General features: G+C 39.7%; 2 protein-coding genes and 1 gene segment (V, D, J or C); all 3 read right to left on the bottom strand.

Moving 5' to 3' along the window:
* Positions 1-979: 979 nt before the first annotated feature.
* On the bottom strand, positions 980-4,848 carry LOC135238348 (thyrotropin-releasing hormone receptor-like). The gene is made up of 2 exons (XM_064306134.1): positions 3,981-4,848; positions 980-3,421 (listed from the first exon to the last, which is right to left on the bottom strand). Exons 1-2 carry the CDS (start codon positions 4,776-4,778, stop codon positions 3,047-3,049), a joined length of 1,173 nt encoding a protein of 390 aa, XP_064162204.1. The 5' UTR covers positions 4,779-4,848; the 3' UTR covers positions 980-3,046.
* Positions 4,849-7,860: 3,012 nt separating this feature from the next.
* Positions 7,861-15,724, bottom strand: LOC135237598 (Ig mu chain C region-like). The segment is given in 7 exon segments: positions 7,861-8,847; positions 9,589-9,903; positions 10,182-10,535; positions 11,215-11,322; positions 11,736-12,062; positions 14,058-14,378; positions 15,193-15,724. Coding segments are annotated over 7 exon segments (1,809 nt in total).
* Positions 15,725-15,865: 141 nt separating this feature from the next.
* Positions 15,866-18,077, bottom strand: tp53rk (TP53 regulating kinase). The gene is made up of 2 exons (XM_064304895.1): positions 17,787-18,077; positions 15,866-16,651 (listed from the first exon to the last, which is right to left on the bottom strand). Exons 1-2 carry the CDS (start codon positions 18,010-18,012, stop codon positions 16,173-16,175), a joined length of 705 nt encoding a protein of 234 aa, XP_064160965.1. The 5' UTR covers positions 18,013-18,077; the 3' UTR covers positions 15,866-16,172.
* Positions 18,078-18,564: the final 487 nt, after the last annotated feature.

The following is an 18,564-nucleotide window of genomic DNA, read 5'->3' as shown; positions in this document are numbered from 1 at the left end:
AGGCTTAGTAAATCTGACCCCAAGCTTAATAAGAATCAGGCAACCAGTTAAGAACTCAGAAAAGTGATAGATGAGTAAATCTAATGCAAAATGCACATATCAATGTTCCTTTTGTAACTGTGGCAAGTCTGAAATCTCTGCAATGGAGCAGTGATTTCTGGTTACTTATTCTTTTTTTTTTTGTATTTGGACCTCTATAGCAGCCTCTATAGTGATTGAACTGGGCTAAGATTTTATGGCTTTTTCTTGATCTACTGTCAATGTACATACTATGTTTCATAACTTTATGTCAAATGGTTTTGGAATTAATAGCATTTGCTTGATAAGCCACACCCACTATAAATTAATTGGATTGCCATTCGGCCAAGGTTTGACCATTAGAAGAAAAGTGATAACTCGATAAATCATACCTCTGTGGTGATACTTCTACAAAATATGTGAACAAAGGCAAAATACAAAATTTTGCAGAAATTCCTCAGTTTTTGTAGGAGAAACATTTTAAGTGTTCAAGGCAAATTTTTCCTTGTGAGGAGAGGGACCTGTGCACAAACTTTGGTGACCCTAGGACAAATGGGGCATGGGGGCTGGGCTTGTAAATGTAACAATTTTGTCATGTGCACTGCAGCACCACCAGGTGTTCAATCTGTGCCATAGTTTAAAGGATTGAAGAGTTCAGAACTCCAAACAGGCCTACCAAGTTTGGTGATTCTTAACCATAACAGGCCACAGTCATCTGAGGTGAAACGAGGAAATTTGGGAATGTATGTCATATAAGAAAAATACGTATTATTTTGTTTTTTCCTCCTGGTCCAACAAAAATGTCTACACCTTGAATAGCTTATTCAAGTCTCAATTTTCAGTAAGAGTACAACAATAGTTGATTGTTGGGTAAATCAGCTCTTGCAAAAGCTTTTTTCACAAAAAAACCATCAGACTCAGGAGAGTGACATATCAGTTTTATACAGATCCACCCCCATGTCTCTGGCTATTCACATTGTTGCTGTGCACAGGTATAAGCAGGACAGGACACATAATTAATACAATCCCTTGACAGGCAGTAGGCAGCTAATAATTATCATTCATATTGGAATTGCTACACTTGGGGAATTTGTGACAAAAATTGCATTTACAGCTTAAGTGGTCTATTAGAATAAGGGTATAAATTAATATAGAAGAATGAAAACAATTACAACAACGTGCTTCTATAAACAATTTGTTCTTTCACTAATGCTCAGCTCTTATTTTGAGGGCCTTTTTATTTTCTACAAACCAACAATTGGAGAATTTTCATTACATTTCAGCAGTTAGCAAACACTCAGACAGTTTACAGTGTTATTTACAGACCATTTATACAGCTGGGTATTTTACTGAAACAATTCAGGTTAAACGCTTTGCTCAAAGGTGCAACAGCAGCATCTCAGGTGGTGTGAGATCTTGCAATTCAAATGCTACTTCATCCATACTAGTTCACATAGATTAATTTTTTTTACATACAATCCATAGAAAGGAGTATATTTCCTGAAGCAACTCAGGTAAAGTGCAACAGCAGCATCCCAGCTGGGAAACAGACCCAAAACCTTTGAGTTATAACTCCAGTTCCCTAACCATTATATGGCACTGGCACCATACACCAGGGTAGCCATGACGCCCTCAGCAGTTGCAGGTGTTTACACACTTTTGAATGGAAACAGGTGGAAGCCACTCTGATCACATTTGATTTTCACTGCTCTTGACATATTACTCTGATCCCACACTGGCGTTGATGGAATGTGATTCAGCGTTTTTCATTCTTCTGCCCCCAGCTTCTCTTGTTCTGTAATGCTCTCTAAGAACATTATGTTCTCTAAAGTGAATAAAAATGGCTCATATGCTTTTCCAATTCTAACATATTTATCTGCGTAATGCAGCACAAAACCACAACTATTCAACCAAATTATGTACAGTTATACAAGCAAATGCACATACACAAAACAAATGCATACAGTATATGCATATAAGTATACAAAAATGGACAGGTATAGTTCAGATTACAGTAACAATTACATTAACCAGGCACATTCAGTATTCTGTCTCACTCTCCTATTTTGTTTGACTATATATTTTAGTTGAAGTATGAAAACCATTGCTTTAGGTTAATTTTAAAAATTGCTGTAACACCTTTTAAACACAAGCTCCTGATTTTTAAAGACAATTTTAAACACCACAATAGGAAATTGTGATTTCCTATCTAAACATTTTACTATTTTTTTATTTATTTGGAAATCTATGAGCTCACAATGATAGCAAAACATCACATTTCATAACACCTTCCACAGCAACATCCTCCAAAAAGGGGGGCACGTGATTCCTGCACACTTACCATGGGATTTCACTTGTCAGAAAATTTGTTGGTAACATACGTGTGCTGGACCGTTTATATTTAGATGAGATACCAGCAAATTCAGACCAAGGCTACCTCCAGATGCAATAGAAATGGATAAATCCATATCCAAAAGACACATGTAAATGTGGCCTAAGAATGGCATAAGAATGTAAACTAAATGCACATAACTGTATAATGTTGAGACAGCAATGGAGCTGGGCTCAGTCACATCAGAAATAATCCCCACAAGAAGCGAGCAACAACCCCAATCGCATTGAATCATGTTGCGCTGCACTGAAATATTCCTCATGCTGACAAATTCAAACTAGCTGAGCAGGCCTGTTTTCATGAATGTTCAGAAATTGCAAATGTTACAATAAAACACACCTCAACTGTCTGGAGTAAAACAAAAATGTATTTAAACACCACGAATGGCCAGAGAAAAGCTAACAGTCCACTTATCAACATTAGGATGTACATAGGCACTGCGACAACTTCTATAGCCTATTATTCAAAATGTAATTTGCATTTGCGATCAAAATGTAATGGGCAAAATATTTTTTTTTAATGCTGACTAATAACTCCACAAACACATTAGCACACCTAGGCCAAAGTTATGAACACCTTATACAATACCATTATTTTCATACGCATGTACTTTTGAGAAAAGATGGCAATGACACCTCAGGCGATAGTAAACATGGTGCTGACGTCCGTCAAGTTCACGTCCCGCCGCTCGCTGACACGATCGTTGGCGCTCTCCTGGGAGTCCTTCATGGCGCTGTAGTACACCTGAACGTTGTACCTGGTCACCTTCTCCGGCGGCGGCTGCCGCCTGCAGTGACACAGCTTCCGGAAGGCGGCACGGAACTTCTGGGACATAAGGTTGTAGATGATGGGGTTGATGGCGCTGTTGACGTAAATGCACATGCGGCAGAAGAGCAGGAACCAGGTGTTGAGGTATGGAGGATCCATGAGGGAGTTGACCACCACCAGCGTCCGGTAAGGCATCCAGAGCAGGGCGAACAGAACTACCACCACTGCCAACATTTTTGTGACCTGCATGGAGGAAAATCAACGGGGGACAAGAAGCCAATTTCTCGCCTGAGGAACTACCTCATACAAGAGCAGTCATCAAAAACCTCAATGTCATCATCATAATCATCCTCAATAAATACATCATCATCACAATCGTCCGCAATAAATATTATTGTCATCAGAATTCATCATCGTCATCATCATTATCCTCAACTAGTATCATCACCCATCACAATCGTCCACAATAAGGATTATTTTCATAAGAAATCATCATCGCCTTCCTGAGCCAAACTATGTTTCCCATGCAGTGGCAGAAGAGTGTCTCAGCCCTGGCTAGACAGCTCCGAGCCTCAGTAAGTTTATAGGCCTACATGTTCCCACGCCAATATGCTACCTTATGCTGCATCTCATATTCTTATATTCTCTACATTTAGAAGTGCTAACAACAGTAAAAATTCCTTGTTAAATCAGATTGACTCTAGTCAGATTAAAACAAACAAAATTCTTAAGGTAAAGTAACCCACAATAACTAAAATTGTGAAATATTGGTTTAAAAATGAGCTTATAATAGAGTACATACCTGTTTTCTTGATGAGACTACCCCTCTATTCGATTGACTGACTCCCATTTTTATGTTTGTCCGTCCTCGATGAACAGACAAATTACCAGCTCTGTCGTTGAGGTCGGAGGGCAGAGGGTTCATGAACAAAATCCTGGCAATTAGACCGTACAACACAGTGGCCAACATAAGTGGTATTATATAAAACAAGGAAAAGTCCAAGAAATATATAGGCATGTAGAGGTTTCTGGAGACACGGTAGCCACACCTGACCACCACCCCATCGACATACACCGTCTCACTGGTATTCACCAAAAAGAACCACATAACGCAATACAGAGAAGTAAAAATCCACACGCACGCGATGATCTTCTTCGCGCGGGACACGGTACAGATAAATTGCGCTTTCATTGAGTGACAAATGGCAATATAACGTTCGACGGTAAACGCAGTGATTGAGCAAGAGGAAACGTTGATGCCCAGATATTGCAGGTAAGTGATGCAGAGGCATCCTGCGTAACCATACACCCAGGAGGCGACAACTTCAGAGATGTTGGGTAGACCCGCGGCCAAGAGAACGATGAAGTCCGCAACAGCCAGACTCACCAGGTAACAATTCGTTGGGGTCACCATATGTTTTGTCCGGAGCACGACTAGTACTACCATGACGTTACCCGCGATGCCGACTCCACATATGATCAGCGCAAGCAGAATAGTAACAGCCTGTACCTCCAGAGAGTTCAAGGGCATCTTGGATTGGACTTCGCCTTCCCTTACAGTGGCATTGAATTCCATGGCAGCTGCAGAAGTGTTCTCCATTGTGAGAGTGATGTATATATTTATGTAACAGTTATAGCCTAAAATACTCAACTTGCAAACGAACCGACAAAAATCTGTAGGGTGAGAGAGAGAGAGAGAGAGAGAGAGAGAGAGAGAGAGAGAGAGAGAGAGAGAGAGAGAGATTCATTCATCTCAGACAAAAGTGTTTACTTTTATAGAATACATAACACATAAATTACATTGAAAAATAAATACGACGTAGGCTAAGCTGGTGTCGTTACATATGCAGGACATATGCATTTATATATATTAAACTTTAGATTATGATTGTCCTGCTTTTATGTGAATCTTTATCCGCTTTTGATGCATGCAAAAAGCAAAAAGAAAAGAAAAAAACAAGACTGCAGTAGTAAGATTACTATGGTTCAACATGTGTGCCGTGTGCGTATTCTAATAATCCTTTACCAGGGTCCTTGAAGAGCACGCACATCGCACGTCAAAAAAAATAGGGTACTGTTCCTTCATGCGCGCGGCTCCCAGTTTAAAATGATTAACAGTACGCCTCGCGCTCTATCCGTTATGGCCAATTTGACCCGAGGGAGGGACTTGTAAGCATCTGAAGGGAGTGGATATGAGGGAAGCACACAATGGACTTGAAGCTCACAATAGACCGTACCTTGCACACAGGGACACTGCACTCCTAAATATTTTGACGGTTATGGATTATGTATGGATTGTTTTCAGACTTTCATTGGATATGGGGTTACAGCTGCTAAAACAGTTTTGAAATGTCAAGCTTTAAGGGTTTCACGTATCACCGCTGTGTAATGTGATAAAACTTTCCAATCAAAATGTTAGTAGTAGTACTTTTTAAATGCCTTAAATAAATTCTAGACATAACCTAATATATGTAAATGCACTGTGTAATGGACAAGAGAGCATTCCTATTTTAGATTTTTTTTAAATGATCACTTGGTACCTTCTAATTCTAAGGTCTTTGTGGATTACAGGCTACAGCTAGCATTTTCACTGAAAATATTTGTGAAATTTTATTTTAAAGACAGTTAAAATGTCACAGATATTTCACAACTTAGCAAAGCAAATGTCACCAGATATAAATGCTACATTTTCAGAAAATGACATTTCTGATTTTTTTAAGTACGCTCAAATATACTGTAGTAATGGCGACTTGTTAGTTATAAGTTTAGCAAAATGTAAACCTTCCCAGAATATTAAATGCACATTAAGATTTCAGTACAAAACAAACAACTTAAGATGCTAGAATTTCTTATGCCAAATTGTTGATATACAATTAATGTTCCACTGCACAGTACTAACCAACTATAATTTATCATTAAAAGTGGCACAAACAATAACAGCTCTGCTGATATTTTGTTAATTAAAAATGGCTGTCAGTTTCTGCCGCTCCACATTTACTAATATTCAGCATGTAAGAATAAATTTGTTGATGAGAGATGCTATTCTAACAAGCAGATTGCACTCTGCTTAGCAAGTATGTATGTTTGCTTTGGGCTATATACAACAAACAAAAAAATAATAAAACAAATAAAATAAAAAACAAAAAAACTGACCAAATGGCAATAATATCCAGCCATTTCCTGTGTAAGAGCAATCCAGAACAATTCGCTCTGCATGAGTTGGATGAACATAGTGAAAATATTAATATAGCTCATTTTTATTCTGTTAATATCCACTGAGCTGAAAGAAATCATCGTAATGAAATATGGGCTGTGCACCTCATGCCAAGTACTGGGTCTCATATGAAATATTTCAGCATGATAATGAACTTCGACTGCACAGAATACCTTGCTCATAATTCAATTTTAATTAGAAAACCGATGTAATTTTCTCCCTCTGGTTTGGCAATTGTGGAAGTATGCTTCTCCTATAGGCTTTTAATGTTTTTAAAAGTTCTTCTTATTAAAGATTGTATTGATCAAGAATATAGTTAAATGTATGTGATTATGTGAAGGTCGATTAAGAACAGCAGGTGTTCTGTGTTATGTCTAAGACGTTGTAACTAAGGAAAGACTGATGCATATGATCTACAGAATCTTTGGACCCCAACTGTAGGAGGAAAATTGCAAACATTTATTATTGGAATTTTGTAAGTAACTTATGTTGGGAAACAGTCTTCTGCAGAAGACCTTTGAGTTGCAAGAGAAGAGAAAGGACACACTGACTTAGAAAGAACTGTTTTGCTATATCTAGTTATTGTATAGATTATATTCTATTAAAATGAATAAATGAAAATCAAATTAATAACAGCAACAGTAATAATATACACATATTCTGTTAGAACAGCCTGGTGTGTTTGTATATGAGTTAAATATTTAATTTGGATTACAGCATGTATTGAATGCATTTAAAGTGCATGCACTTTGGAACCGGAAGATTAAACAATTGTTATTCATGAGAACAAATACTTGTTATTCAAGTCATGCATATACATACCTCTGTAAGTGTGTGGTGAAATATCTGTCATTTATTGAAATTGAAAATTATATAATAGTTATTGTTAAACTAGCTGGTGAAACATAAGTGTGACCTAGGCTGGGATTGGTTGTTTCAGAGGGAAGATACATCATGGTAGAAGGAGATCTGATTGTATAAAAAAGGACGTAAAACAAATAAAAGAGTATTAGAAGAAATCATAGTTTCTAGTCTTTTTTCTTACATCGCCGACTCACCTTCCGAACCTAAGAGGAGGTTTTCCTCCACACAATAGATGTACATATTGTCCATATGTTTAGTATTATTAATTCAGAATTTACAAGTCTGATAGAGCGCTCTTTTTAGTGTCTGGAAAGTGCTTAATTTCAGTAATGAAAATTTCCTTTCAGCTGCCTTTCCAAGATTTTAAATAGCAGGTATACTCAGTTATTTTTGAGTTTGGGTGAAAACCTTGTCAATGAAATGTCTGAACATGTTAATTAGTGACGCATTCCAGCGATAAATTATTCAGCGAAACAGCAGTGCTATTTATGGTTTTTTCTCAGTGCCATCTGGGCTGTAATTCAAAACTCAGATGCAGAAGTACAACACTAAAACAGTGTGTACACACATAAACTGAAAAAACGTTCACACACACACACAAACCTGAAATTGCTCACACAACATCTTATTAAGAAAGTACCCTTTTACAAAAAATATAAAATGTATATACTAAATACTCGACATGCATAAAATAGTATGGTTATATACCTCATATATATACACCTCACATGTGTTGTACAGGATATACACAAAACCAAAACTTTTACGGAGATGCAATGAAATGACTTTGGAAGCATTTGCCAATGAAACTTTTGAACCACAATTGTGAAACAATATGAACACCATGGTTTGATGTGTGGTTCAAAAGCAATGCAAAACTCCAATCAATTAGCCACCACACATTATTATTATTATTATTATTATTATCATCATCAAACTACTGACAAGGTATGTACCAGAATTTTCAGTGAAAATCCTCAGGGAAGTAATTTATAATGTAGTCTTGAAAGGACTAAAGGATCTGGTGTTCATATGGTACAGGAACTGGGAGGCTGAGATTATTTTCCACGCTGTGAGAAGCATCCCTACTGTTACAAAATCCTATGTCAATGGAAAGAAAGAGTTTTTAAGAGTCTGTAAATGTTTACACTTTTCTCTAACCTTCTGTCACGGGCACTATGGTGGGACCAGTCAAATGGAGTTGGGGGGTCTCACGCAGCAGGAGGGTGACAGCAGGAGCCCCTGGTGCGGTCTTTGATCGAGGGGAAATCTCAGGAGCACAGGCTGAGCGTGTACTCTCTCTCCTCCGGTTCGGTTTGAGCGCTGTGCTCCACCAGGCACCGGAAGACCGAGCCGTGGTCTTCCCCCGCGGGCGTGGGCTGGAGGAAGCTCCACAGGCAGTACAGGCCGCTGACGTCGAGCGCAGGGGGGGAGAGGAAGACTCCGGTGTGCACCGGCCGGCCGTTCCTGTACCAGGTGACGGAGACGTGCTCGGGGCAGAAGTCGCCAAGGTAAAGGCTGAGTGTGCATTTCTCACCCGCCTTTGGCTGAGGCGGGTCGCAGTTGATGAACATCACGCTTGGAGGAACGCCTGACACAGACAAAAGAAAACAGGCCTGAGAGTATAAACAGAACTCCTGCACGAAGCCAGGCAGGTCTTTGTCTGGGAATTTATGTGCTAGTTTTCTGGTCGGAGTCCCTGGCCTGAACTTTGACTATGTGAAAAGTCAACAAATGTTAGCGCAAGGGCTGACCAAAGGGAGAGCTGTCTGATTTGATTCTGGCATTTTAACCACATAAGCGCACAGCAAAATAACCCCATGAGCAGGGCCAGACTGGGGGCAAAATTCAGTTGCGGCAGATTTTTCCTTGACCGGCCCGCCGTGACCGGTTTATGACCAGATGAGAAGGGAATAAAATCCAGACAACCATGTGATGGGGTTGGAGTTTTCAATCGCAGACTTGGTGGCGGGATTGCGATCACGGAGGGGGGGGAGGTGGCGTTTTGCGATTACAGCCCAAAAGCTGTCCGGCGGCTCAAAAGTGGACTGGCCCATTTGGCATCTACCACAATTGCCAGAAGGTCGGTCTGACCGCGTCCATAAATAGGTGTGGCAGAAGGTCTAAGGTTTGTTAGACTCCAACAAATGTGTGGCTGTGGGCTGTCCAACTAGAACACTTTCCAATATCCCTTTAAGACTAAACCATTGGGACTAAAATGGATTACATAGTCCAAAATAAACTGAAATATCAGAGGTGTTAGTTATAAGTGTATGACAAAAGTACCTAAAACAAAAATGAATGGTAGATGGAACAGATTTCCTCCCCTCACCATCTATGTTGACCTGATAGGTGACATCCTCATAGCCGGGCTCGTGGAAGCTGTCGTGATACACGCGGCAGGTGAACATGGTATTGTGGTCTTCTTGGGCCACCATCAGCTCGGTCTTTCCCCAGACGCTGTGTTTGTTGTCTGTGTCGGGGAAGGGTCCGAACTGAGTGACGTTCCCCACTGGCTCTCCTTGCCTTGACCACTCCAGGTGAACGTCCTTTGGGTAGAACTTCTCAACGCGGCAACACAAAACCAGCAACTTCCCCACTTCGGGAATATGAGGCAGGCTTGAGATTTGAAGAACGGATGGTTGTGCTAAAAGAGTTCCAAAAGAAGCAACATAAATGACGGCAGCAGCTACATTAAAAAAGAAAAAGAAAACATCTACAGGTTTATCACCTCAGTCACTGGCCTGCAGTGAACATCATTAGTCCGTTTTGATTGAACAATGGAATGTTTTCACCTTCACTAACAGGCAAGTTCAGCAGACACCAAACCTCAAACTATTAGTGAAGAGAAATAACTCTCCCATTCTTAATGCAGACCATTAACTGTTTCAGGTTGTGTACTTCAGAAAAAAGTTTTGCGCTAACCTTTAACATTCACGGTGGTCTCTCTCGTGATCGATTTGTCACCGTAACGGACAAGGCATTGATATTTAGTATTATCCTCGTAGGTGGTCAGCTGGATGCGTAGCGTGGAAGTGAGATGCATGTTGCCACTGTCTAAGACAGCTTTGTCACTCAGGTCTAACCACCCATTCAAAGGGGAAGCCTCTGAGAAGCTTTTCCGGGTCACTGCAGTGTCACTGTCCAACCCTGGACTCAGCTTCAGCCAACTAACTTTGATGTCTCTTGGCCTGTCACTGGTGATATTGCACTTCAACTCCGTTGGCACTCTAGCAAATATTAAAGAGGGCTTGATGATTTCCGACACACTTGGAGGAACTGAAGAGAGGAAATAGAGGAGAAAACAACGATCTTCCATTACCAGACCAGTCATTTTCATTATCATTTTGTTTTATAGATATGGATGAGCATCATCATTTCCACTAGGACACTGAATGTGAAAAATAACTGACAGTTCATCATAATTTTTTGTTGTGTTCAGAAACAGTGGGGTGATCATGATAGCTGTAAATTGAGAAAAGAGACGTTATAAAATCTGTGACCATATCTGGAATGGTAGCTGGACCCAACTTCACACAAGCATGAGCACCATCAGAGTGGTGAGATTTTGGGGCCCATGAAAAAATCTCACATTGGGCACCACCACCCCAGGCCAACCCACCCCTGAACAACCACAGCACTATTTATTTATTTTTTGGAATTGTCATAACCCCCCCCCCCCCCAACCCCATATGGCGACACTGCGCACATGTATAAACATGTTTATACAAATACAAAAAATAGTTCTTCTTTTGCAGCTAGCTAGCACTTTATTTGTATTCCTACATAAATTGTATATTTATTTTGTATATTTTTACAGTTTATATGCAAAATCCACACCAACTAAGTAAGCTTCAGTAATATCATACTTTCCTCCAAATTAAAATGGACAAATAAACATGTGTGGACAGTGATATGTCGCCTCAAGAAAATCTGATGGAACACAGATTAAATTTACCTCTCTGAAAATATCGGCAGTAAATAAATATTGAGCCCACGACGAGCAGAACCAGAAGTGTACTGGTGACCATGGTGCCAGCTATCAGTCGTGTGACGTCATATCGACCTGGACAAAAAATGACAAAGGTTTGCACAGTCAGTTGTGAAACAATTTGGGAAGCAAATCCATACATATGATTTGTCTGGCAGTATCTGTGATACATAGCCTTTCAGTGGATTTCCTTTTGGATAATGGACTTATGGTATAGGTATAGCTGTGTAAACATATTTGTCTAATCATACTTTCTTTCATTACACTACAAATAGTTGTTTGTTAAGTTTACATTATACTTATTGATTTGGGCGACTGTTTCTTCTTGGTGATACCACATTGTGTATTCAACTACTGTACATCACTCTGGATAACAGCACCTGGTAAGTGATTGTAATGTCATGCAAATGTAGCTGAGTCATTTTTTACGTGACTTCTGCGTAGGCTAAAATAGATTGATGATGAGTTTGCCTCAGTGAATCCCTCACCTTGAACCCTCAGTATGACGCTTCTGTTGTGAGGCTCAGCATACGCCCTGTGCTTAACCATGCAGACGTACTCTGCGCCATTATTCGCCGTTGCGTTGGCCGTCACGGTGATGCGGCTGGATACGCTGAAGGTGCGATCGCCATTGTTCTCCGTTTCGGCCGTGCAGACACCGCGGGAGATGTGAGCCGTCTCGCGGCTCGAGCTGCCGCTGGTTAGCCATAAAACGGAGATCTGGCGCGGGTAGAACCCGTTAATCTTACAGACTACAGTCTTCTCTTCGCCCTCCGTCACAGTGAGCTCGGCAGGAAGTTCCACGGTCGGCCTCACTGTTGGAAAACCAGAAATGCATGCACATTTGTTCATAATCAACAAATTACAATTTTTCAGTGCAAAAGTGACATGTAATCTTGCCATCTCAAATAAATAAAAACGTTCAAAATACAATCAATTTAATGAGCAACTATGCACAATTATGCTGTAATATTCCTTTGTTCAATATTCACCTATTCACCTAATATTCCTTCTTTGGCAATGTATTAGTGGTAGGCTATTGTATCTCCTAATTCATAGTTATTCTTTTTTCATCTTCTTTATCTATTATTATTAATAATAATAATAAATAGATCCCTTCTATTACTTTCAAAGAACATTTTGTGTTCACAAAGGCACAAACTTTGATTGATGACGTAACGTTTGAAACTGAAATTAATGAACAAATTAGCGTTCAAATAAGTTTGCATTCTAACCACACTGATACAGCAAGACTTGCTTATAACTTAGCAATAAATATTTATGGTTTCTGCTGGCTCAAAACAGTTCATTATAATTTTGGCAGTTTTCCCAGACGTTTAAAGAATAGTGTCAGTGGGATATTTAACCATATTCCACAACTTTCCAGGATGAATCTATTTTCAAGGCCAATGTAAGTGAAATCTCATCTACAGTACCTTCCATACGGTTTGGGACAAAGCCATTTTTTAATTAGGCTCTGTACTCCACAATTTTATATTTGTAATCAAACTATGTGGCTAAAGTACACATTATCAGGTTTTATTTTAGGGTATTTTTTATGTACTTTGGTTTCACCATATATAAATTACATTTCTTAAAAAACATAACCCCACCATCACCATTTCAGGGGGCACCATAATGTTTGGGACATATGAATGTTATAAAAATGAGTCATGTTTCATACTTTGTCTCATATTCTTTGCATGCAGTGGCTGCTTGAAGAGATCACCAGGTGTTCAATATCATCTATGGTGATGCTCTGCCAGGCCTGTGTTGCAGCCATCTTCAGCTCCTGTTTGTTTCAGGGGCAATATGAAATTCATGTTCAGTTGGATTCATAGTGACAGACTTAGCCAGTCAAGAATTTTCACATTCCCGACTTTGAAAAACTCCTTTGTTTCTTTAGCAGTATGTTTGGGATCATTGTCTTGTTGTAGGATGAAGTGCCATCAAATGTGTTTGGAGGGATTTGCTTGAATTTCAACAGATCATTCTGTACATTTTAGAATTAATTCTGCAGCAAAAATTAGCAGTTACATAATCAATAAAGATGAGTCAGCCAGTTCCTGTGGCAGCTATACATGTTCAAACCATAACACCCCCACCATCATGTCTCACAATTGAGGTAAGCTTTGGATCTTGGGCAATTCCTTTTGGCCTCTGCACTTTGCTCTTGTCATCACTCTGATAAAAGTGGATCTTGGATTCATCTGTCCATAAGACCTTTTCCCCAAACTTGGCAGGCTATTTTAGGTACTTAGCACTTTGGGGTTTTTTCTTTATTATGGTGAGAATTCTTTGTGATTACTGAGTTCACCAGTGCTCTCTTTCTTCTTAATGGTGTGCCATATAGTTTATTTTGGTAAGCCTAAAGGCCTATGTATCAGACTGTTCTTATTTCTCACCCTCATAATGGCTTCCTCGACTTTCATTGCCACCATCCTAGTCTCCATTGTTGACGAAATGCCAGTAACAGACTCCGAAGGCAATCAAAAGTCAAGAATCATGAATAAATATTGAAAGCTCTCTTATGCCTGCACTAAGGAAGAAATTGAACACACCTTATGAATCAGAAACACCTGTGAAGCCATTTGTTCCAAACATTATGCTGTTATTTCTACGTTGTGAAACCAAAATGTATAACAATGCCCTTTAATAAATCGGAGAATCTGCATGTTAACCACATGTGAATTTTTTGATTACACATATAAAATTGTAGAGTACAAAGCCAAAATATGTCTTTGTCCCAAACATTATGGAGGGAACTGTATTTCACAAATGTGCAAAACCAAGCGACTCCACGAGAATACCTGATACATCCAGCCGGGCTTTTCCTTTATACTCTGTGGGTGTTAAAAAGAACGAGCAGAGGTAGATCCCTTCATCGGCCAAGGTCACATTGGCTAAGCGCAAAGATGGATCGCCGTGCTCCAGCCCGTCCACAGTGGCTCCGATCCGATTCTTCTCGGGCTCAATGGAGTTAAACACGGTCACCTCATGACCCGACGGGTCCAACCTCTTCCACTCAACATCAATTTTTTCCTGTCTCTTTCCTGCGGCCGTAGATAGACAGTTCAACACTACACTATCGCCAGTTAAGCAATGCGCTGAGTGCGAGTCGCCCAATGAACCTGAAACATATGCATACAATTACGCACAAACCAACGGGTTTCATTTTTCACTCCGAGAATCAATGAGAAAGAGCAGAAAGAAAATGCAAACGGGTTACATTAGAACACATGACAAATTAGTTCTGTGAAACTGGCGTAGTAACCTAATGAGCCAAAGTCTAACACATTTTTCAAGAAGCCATAATCATGTTTACAGGCATAACGTCACCAAATATGTACTGCACTTTTGACAAAATGTATCGCTATAAGTCTGTGAATAGAAGCATATTACCATGTCCCTCCAGGGATCTTACCCTAGTTATTAAAAATATAATATAAAAAATAATTATATTGTATATATATATATATTATATAAGTTAAAAGAAAAGTTATTCGGACAGTGACCCAATTGGTGTTGTTTTGGCACTGTACAGCACATTAGATTTTAAATAAAACCATGAATAGTGAGGTTGAGACTGCCGGTTTCAATTTCAGCGTGTTCACATCCATTCGGCTCATCTGTGTTGGAATTAAAGCTCTTTCCCTGTTATGTACAAATGCTCCATACATTACATAAGGACAAATGTATTTGAATGCACACTTCGGCTTCAAGGCAATACTAACACTGTAGAATCTCCTTGTCTTTATTTCTTCAACAAATTTGCATACGGAAATCACTGAAAAATAAAATAAGCACAACGCGAAAGCCTTATCTTCAAAAAACAAAATGAATAGGTTTCTGCAAGTGAAACTGACCTTTGTACTTACAGCAGCATATTGCAAGTGCAACACGTCTATTCAGTAACAAGTGAAAATAAACCAAAACTCTTCTTACCTCTACATGTCGAACACTGCAGGACAATAGCAATCACTTGCATTGCTTTTAGTGTCCCATCCATTTCTACATAATTTGTTTTTTGCTTCTCCTCACTAGTGTTTTTTTAAAAAGAAAGCTTAAATGACAGCACACCTCCAGACGCACCCCATTGACAGGAAGAATATCCCAGGTCATGTGATACACAAGGAGGCGTGATCTACGGTCCAGCTGACTAGAGAAAAAAAGGAGGGTTTAATAAAGGCAAGCATTCTAAATGCAAACATATGGCCAAGGAACAAACCTTGTTCAATATTTTCATTTGTAACCTGACCAATCAGAAGTCTTAATTCTACATTGTCATGAAAAACTATTTGCCCCTTCCTGATTTCCTATATTTCTGCATATTTGTTACACTGAATGGTTTCAGATCTGTAGACATGTAATATTAGACAAAGAGAACCTGAGTAAACACAAAACACCCTTTTTAAATAATTTCATTTAATGAAAAAGTTATCAAACACCCATATCACCCATGTGAAAAACAAATGCTTTTGGAAGTACCTGTCTGATACAGATCCACAGTACAATCCCATTTTAGAAATGCCATGTACTAGTGTGCTAAATAGCCAATGCATTGAAGCCTGTACTGACGGCTGGATAAAGGTATCAAACATGAACCACTTAACAGAGATGAGGTTTTGAGCCACAGGGTGGTTTTATTGGAGATCAAGAAATTTTGGAAATGCCACTGACTGCATGTTTTAAAAGTGGTAACGGGGTTCTCACCCTATGCATTTGAGTAGCCATCGCTGTTTTGCTAAACACAGTCTGCAGTGTCCCGCGCGGACTGCCTGACCCCTTGTGAATACAAGCAAATACAAGAACTGTGAAGCAAATACAAGGACTGCCATAGAACAAAAAAGCATACAACGCAGTTGCAAAGTAACTGCTCTAACAAACACTGTTTGCATGGATCTGTAATAGGGACTTTCAAATCCCTAGCCAACCATAGATCTCTTTCTTCCCCTCATTCTCACTTCGTCCAGTTTCTTGATGACAGTCTGGGATTTTTTGGAAGAGGCGCTGTAGCTCTTGAGTAACGTTTCAAACAGGGCCTCGGTGTTGGGGTGGGTGCTCAAGAAGGCCTTCTCCAGGACGTAGAGATCCACCCCCTTGTCCTCGGGCAGGGCGGAGATGTAACTCAGGCCGAAGTCGATCAAAAGCAGGTCCGCCTCCCCGCACCCGGGTCCGCGCTTCATCAGCATGTTCGAGGTCGTCAGGTCCCCGTGAACCAGGTCCTCGTCGTGCATCTTCGCCAGGATCTCGCCGATCTTCCGAGCGACGACTTCAAGGTTCTTCGCCTCCGAGGTGTGGGCAGAGTTAATGTAGTCCCTCACAGTGACCGATCCCACAATGTCCTCCAGGAAGATGCAATGGGACGTGTAATCGACAAAATAAACAACAGGAACGGAGATACCTGGAAACAAAACGCACAATGTTGGTCGAACACATTATGTTTATGAAATGCTGTGTAAAATGCTATAGGCTTACATAGGGGCAAGTCTTCACAGGCTGCATCTAATGTTAACTATATCACAGACAGCCATGCAAAGCATAATATCAAAAATGAAACACAGCCACCTAAGACTAGCCCCTTTCATGACTTGATTTGTGTAACTACATTGCTAACTAACCTAACCTTCAGGTTTAATTTACTTATTAGCACCTGTGAAACTGGGTCATATGTACTCAGAACATTATGGGGATTTTAAAGCAATAGAGAAATATTATATATATGGTTAATGGTTGCCATTTACCTCTGATACATTATATTAAACAATGAAAGTGTCATTCATTTTTTCAGATAAAGATTATTTATATAAATCCACACTATAGATCACATTTATCTGTGAAACAAAATTAAACGAGGTTTTCATGCAGAAGATTGTTATTGCAAAGTAAATACAGATGATTAGCAACAAAAAGAAACACAAAATGAGAACCCAGTTTACAATGGTTTAGCCACTGGTTATGAAATTCATCTCTCAAGTGTAATTCGTCTTGATAAAACACGAAATCTGAAAGATACTTTAAGCTAGAAGTCTATTGCTTCTAATGCTGATACTTAGGTTTTGTTGTTTTAAAAAAAAAAAAATTATTATCGGATATTTACATGGATTTGACATTTCCAGGCAGCAGGCTAGCTGTTGGCTGCAATTAATTTCGTTTTCAGATACTCGTTATTCGTTCTTGGGTAATGTTATTGTTAATTGAACAGCTGGCTTGTTAGGAACACATGTAGGGCATGTGTTTTGCGCTTTGACATAAAAAAAGCTAGGAGTACGCTACTAGCCACTGGACATCATACTTTTATCGTTAACTAACCTAATGTTATCTGGCTAGATGTCATGCTAGATAGTAGATACTAGTGCTAACCATAACCAACCAAGCTAGCCATCAATTTGCATTCTATGAAACACTTTTTGCTAATGATATCCACTTTTCCTTTTTGCATCACCCTGAGCTAGACAACAGGTCGGCTAACGTTACGGGGCATTGATTTTTAACAACAAGCACACAGCCAAATAAACCAAGGCCTGCTAGTTACTTACCAGCTTTTCTGCAACGAAGTATTGACCGCACCTCCTGAACAGTCCTGCGGTGAGTAAGCTTCTCGTCAAGGGTCGGATGCCGGTACAACTTCGGGAACCTTTCCTTCACTACAGTCGGTTTCCCTAAGAATTCTCCCCTGTAAACACGGGCTTCAGCGCCCTGTTTCAACAGCTCTGCACTACGAAGAAAATGTAGCACATGATTATTAGTTTTCTCGACAGCCATTGCTTCGAACAGCAATGCGAGTTTATACTTAAAAAAAAAAAAACTTCCGATGTTACTCGAATTTGTGTAAGAGCGTATTCGAAGTGTCGCTATGGCTAAAATATACGCCATCTGCTGTACAGGAGTGTAACTGCTACCGCAGTGGCTGTATTCGAGAACCGTCGTAAAGAACCCTGACAGGACCTATCGGCGAACTAGGGCGTCCGAATGGCTATACACAGGATTACATGAGGATTTCGCTATAAAAATTCTACACTCCCGTGACATTTTGAGTCAGTGCTACACTTATTAATACTTTTTCCTTGCCCATGTTTTGTGGGCATATAAAGTTCCATAACCCGTTCCATCTTGGTGAAATAAACTGATACCTCAAAACAAGCACCAGCACGTGGGACCCTCATCTGTTTTCCTTCAAACCCAGACATAAACTACCATCAGGACAAATTCAATTAGGGTTCTGAACACACAGCACAAACTGCGTTGGGCAGTGGTTCAAAAATAATAGCCTATGTATTTTGTGCTAGGCCAAAAAACAAAAACAAAAAACAAAGA

The sequence above is a fragment of the Anguilla rostrata genome, chromosome 13 (assembly GCF_018555375.3).
Source record: "Anguilla rostrata isolate EN2019 chromosome 13, ASM1855537v3, whole genome shotgun sequence".
NCBI classification, from domain to species: domain Eukaryota; kingdom Metazoa; phylum Chordata; class Actinopteri; order Anguilliformes; family Anguillidae; genus Anguilla; species Anguilla rostrata.
The sequence above is the reverse complement of the archived record's forward strand: the minus strand, read 5'-3'. Positions and strand labels throughout refer to the sequence as shown.

Coding starts and splice junctions, on each gene's coding strand:
- LOC135238348 (XM_064306134.1), bottom strand. CDS start 4,778: ATGGAGAACACTTCTGCAGCTGCCATGGAATTCAATGCCACTGTAAGG. Junction 3,422..3,980: donor TAGTCTCATCAAGAAAACAG/GTATGTACTCTA, acceptor TCCTCCATGCAG/GTCACAAAAATGTTGGCAGT.
- tp53rk (XM_064304895.1), bottom strand. CDS start 18,012: ATGGCTGTCGAGAAAACTAATAATCATGTGCTACATTTTCTTCGTAGT. Junction 16,652..17,786: donor ACTTCGTTGCAGAAAAGCTG/GTAAGTAACTAG, acceptor TTTTGTTTCCAG/GTATCTCCGTTCCTGTTGTT.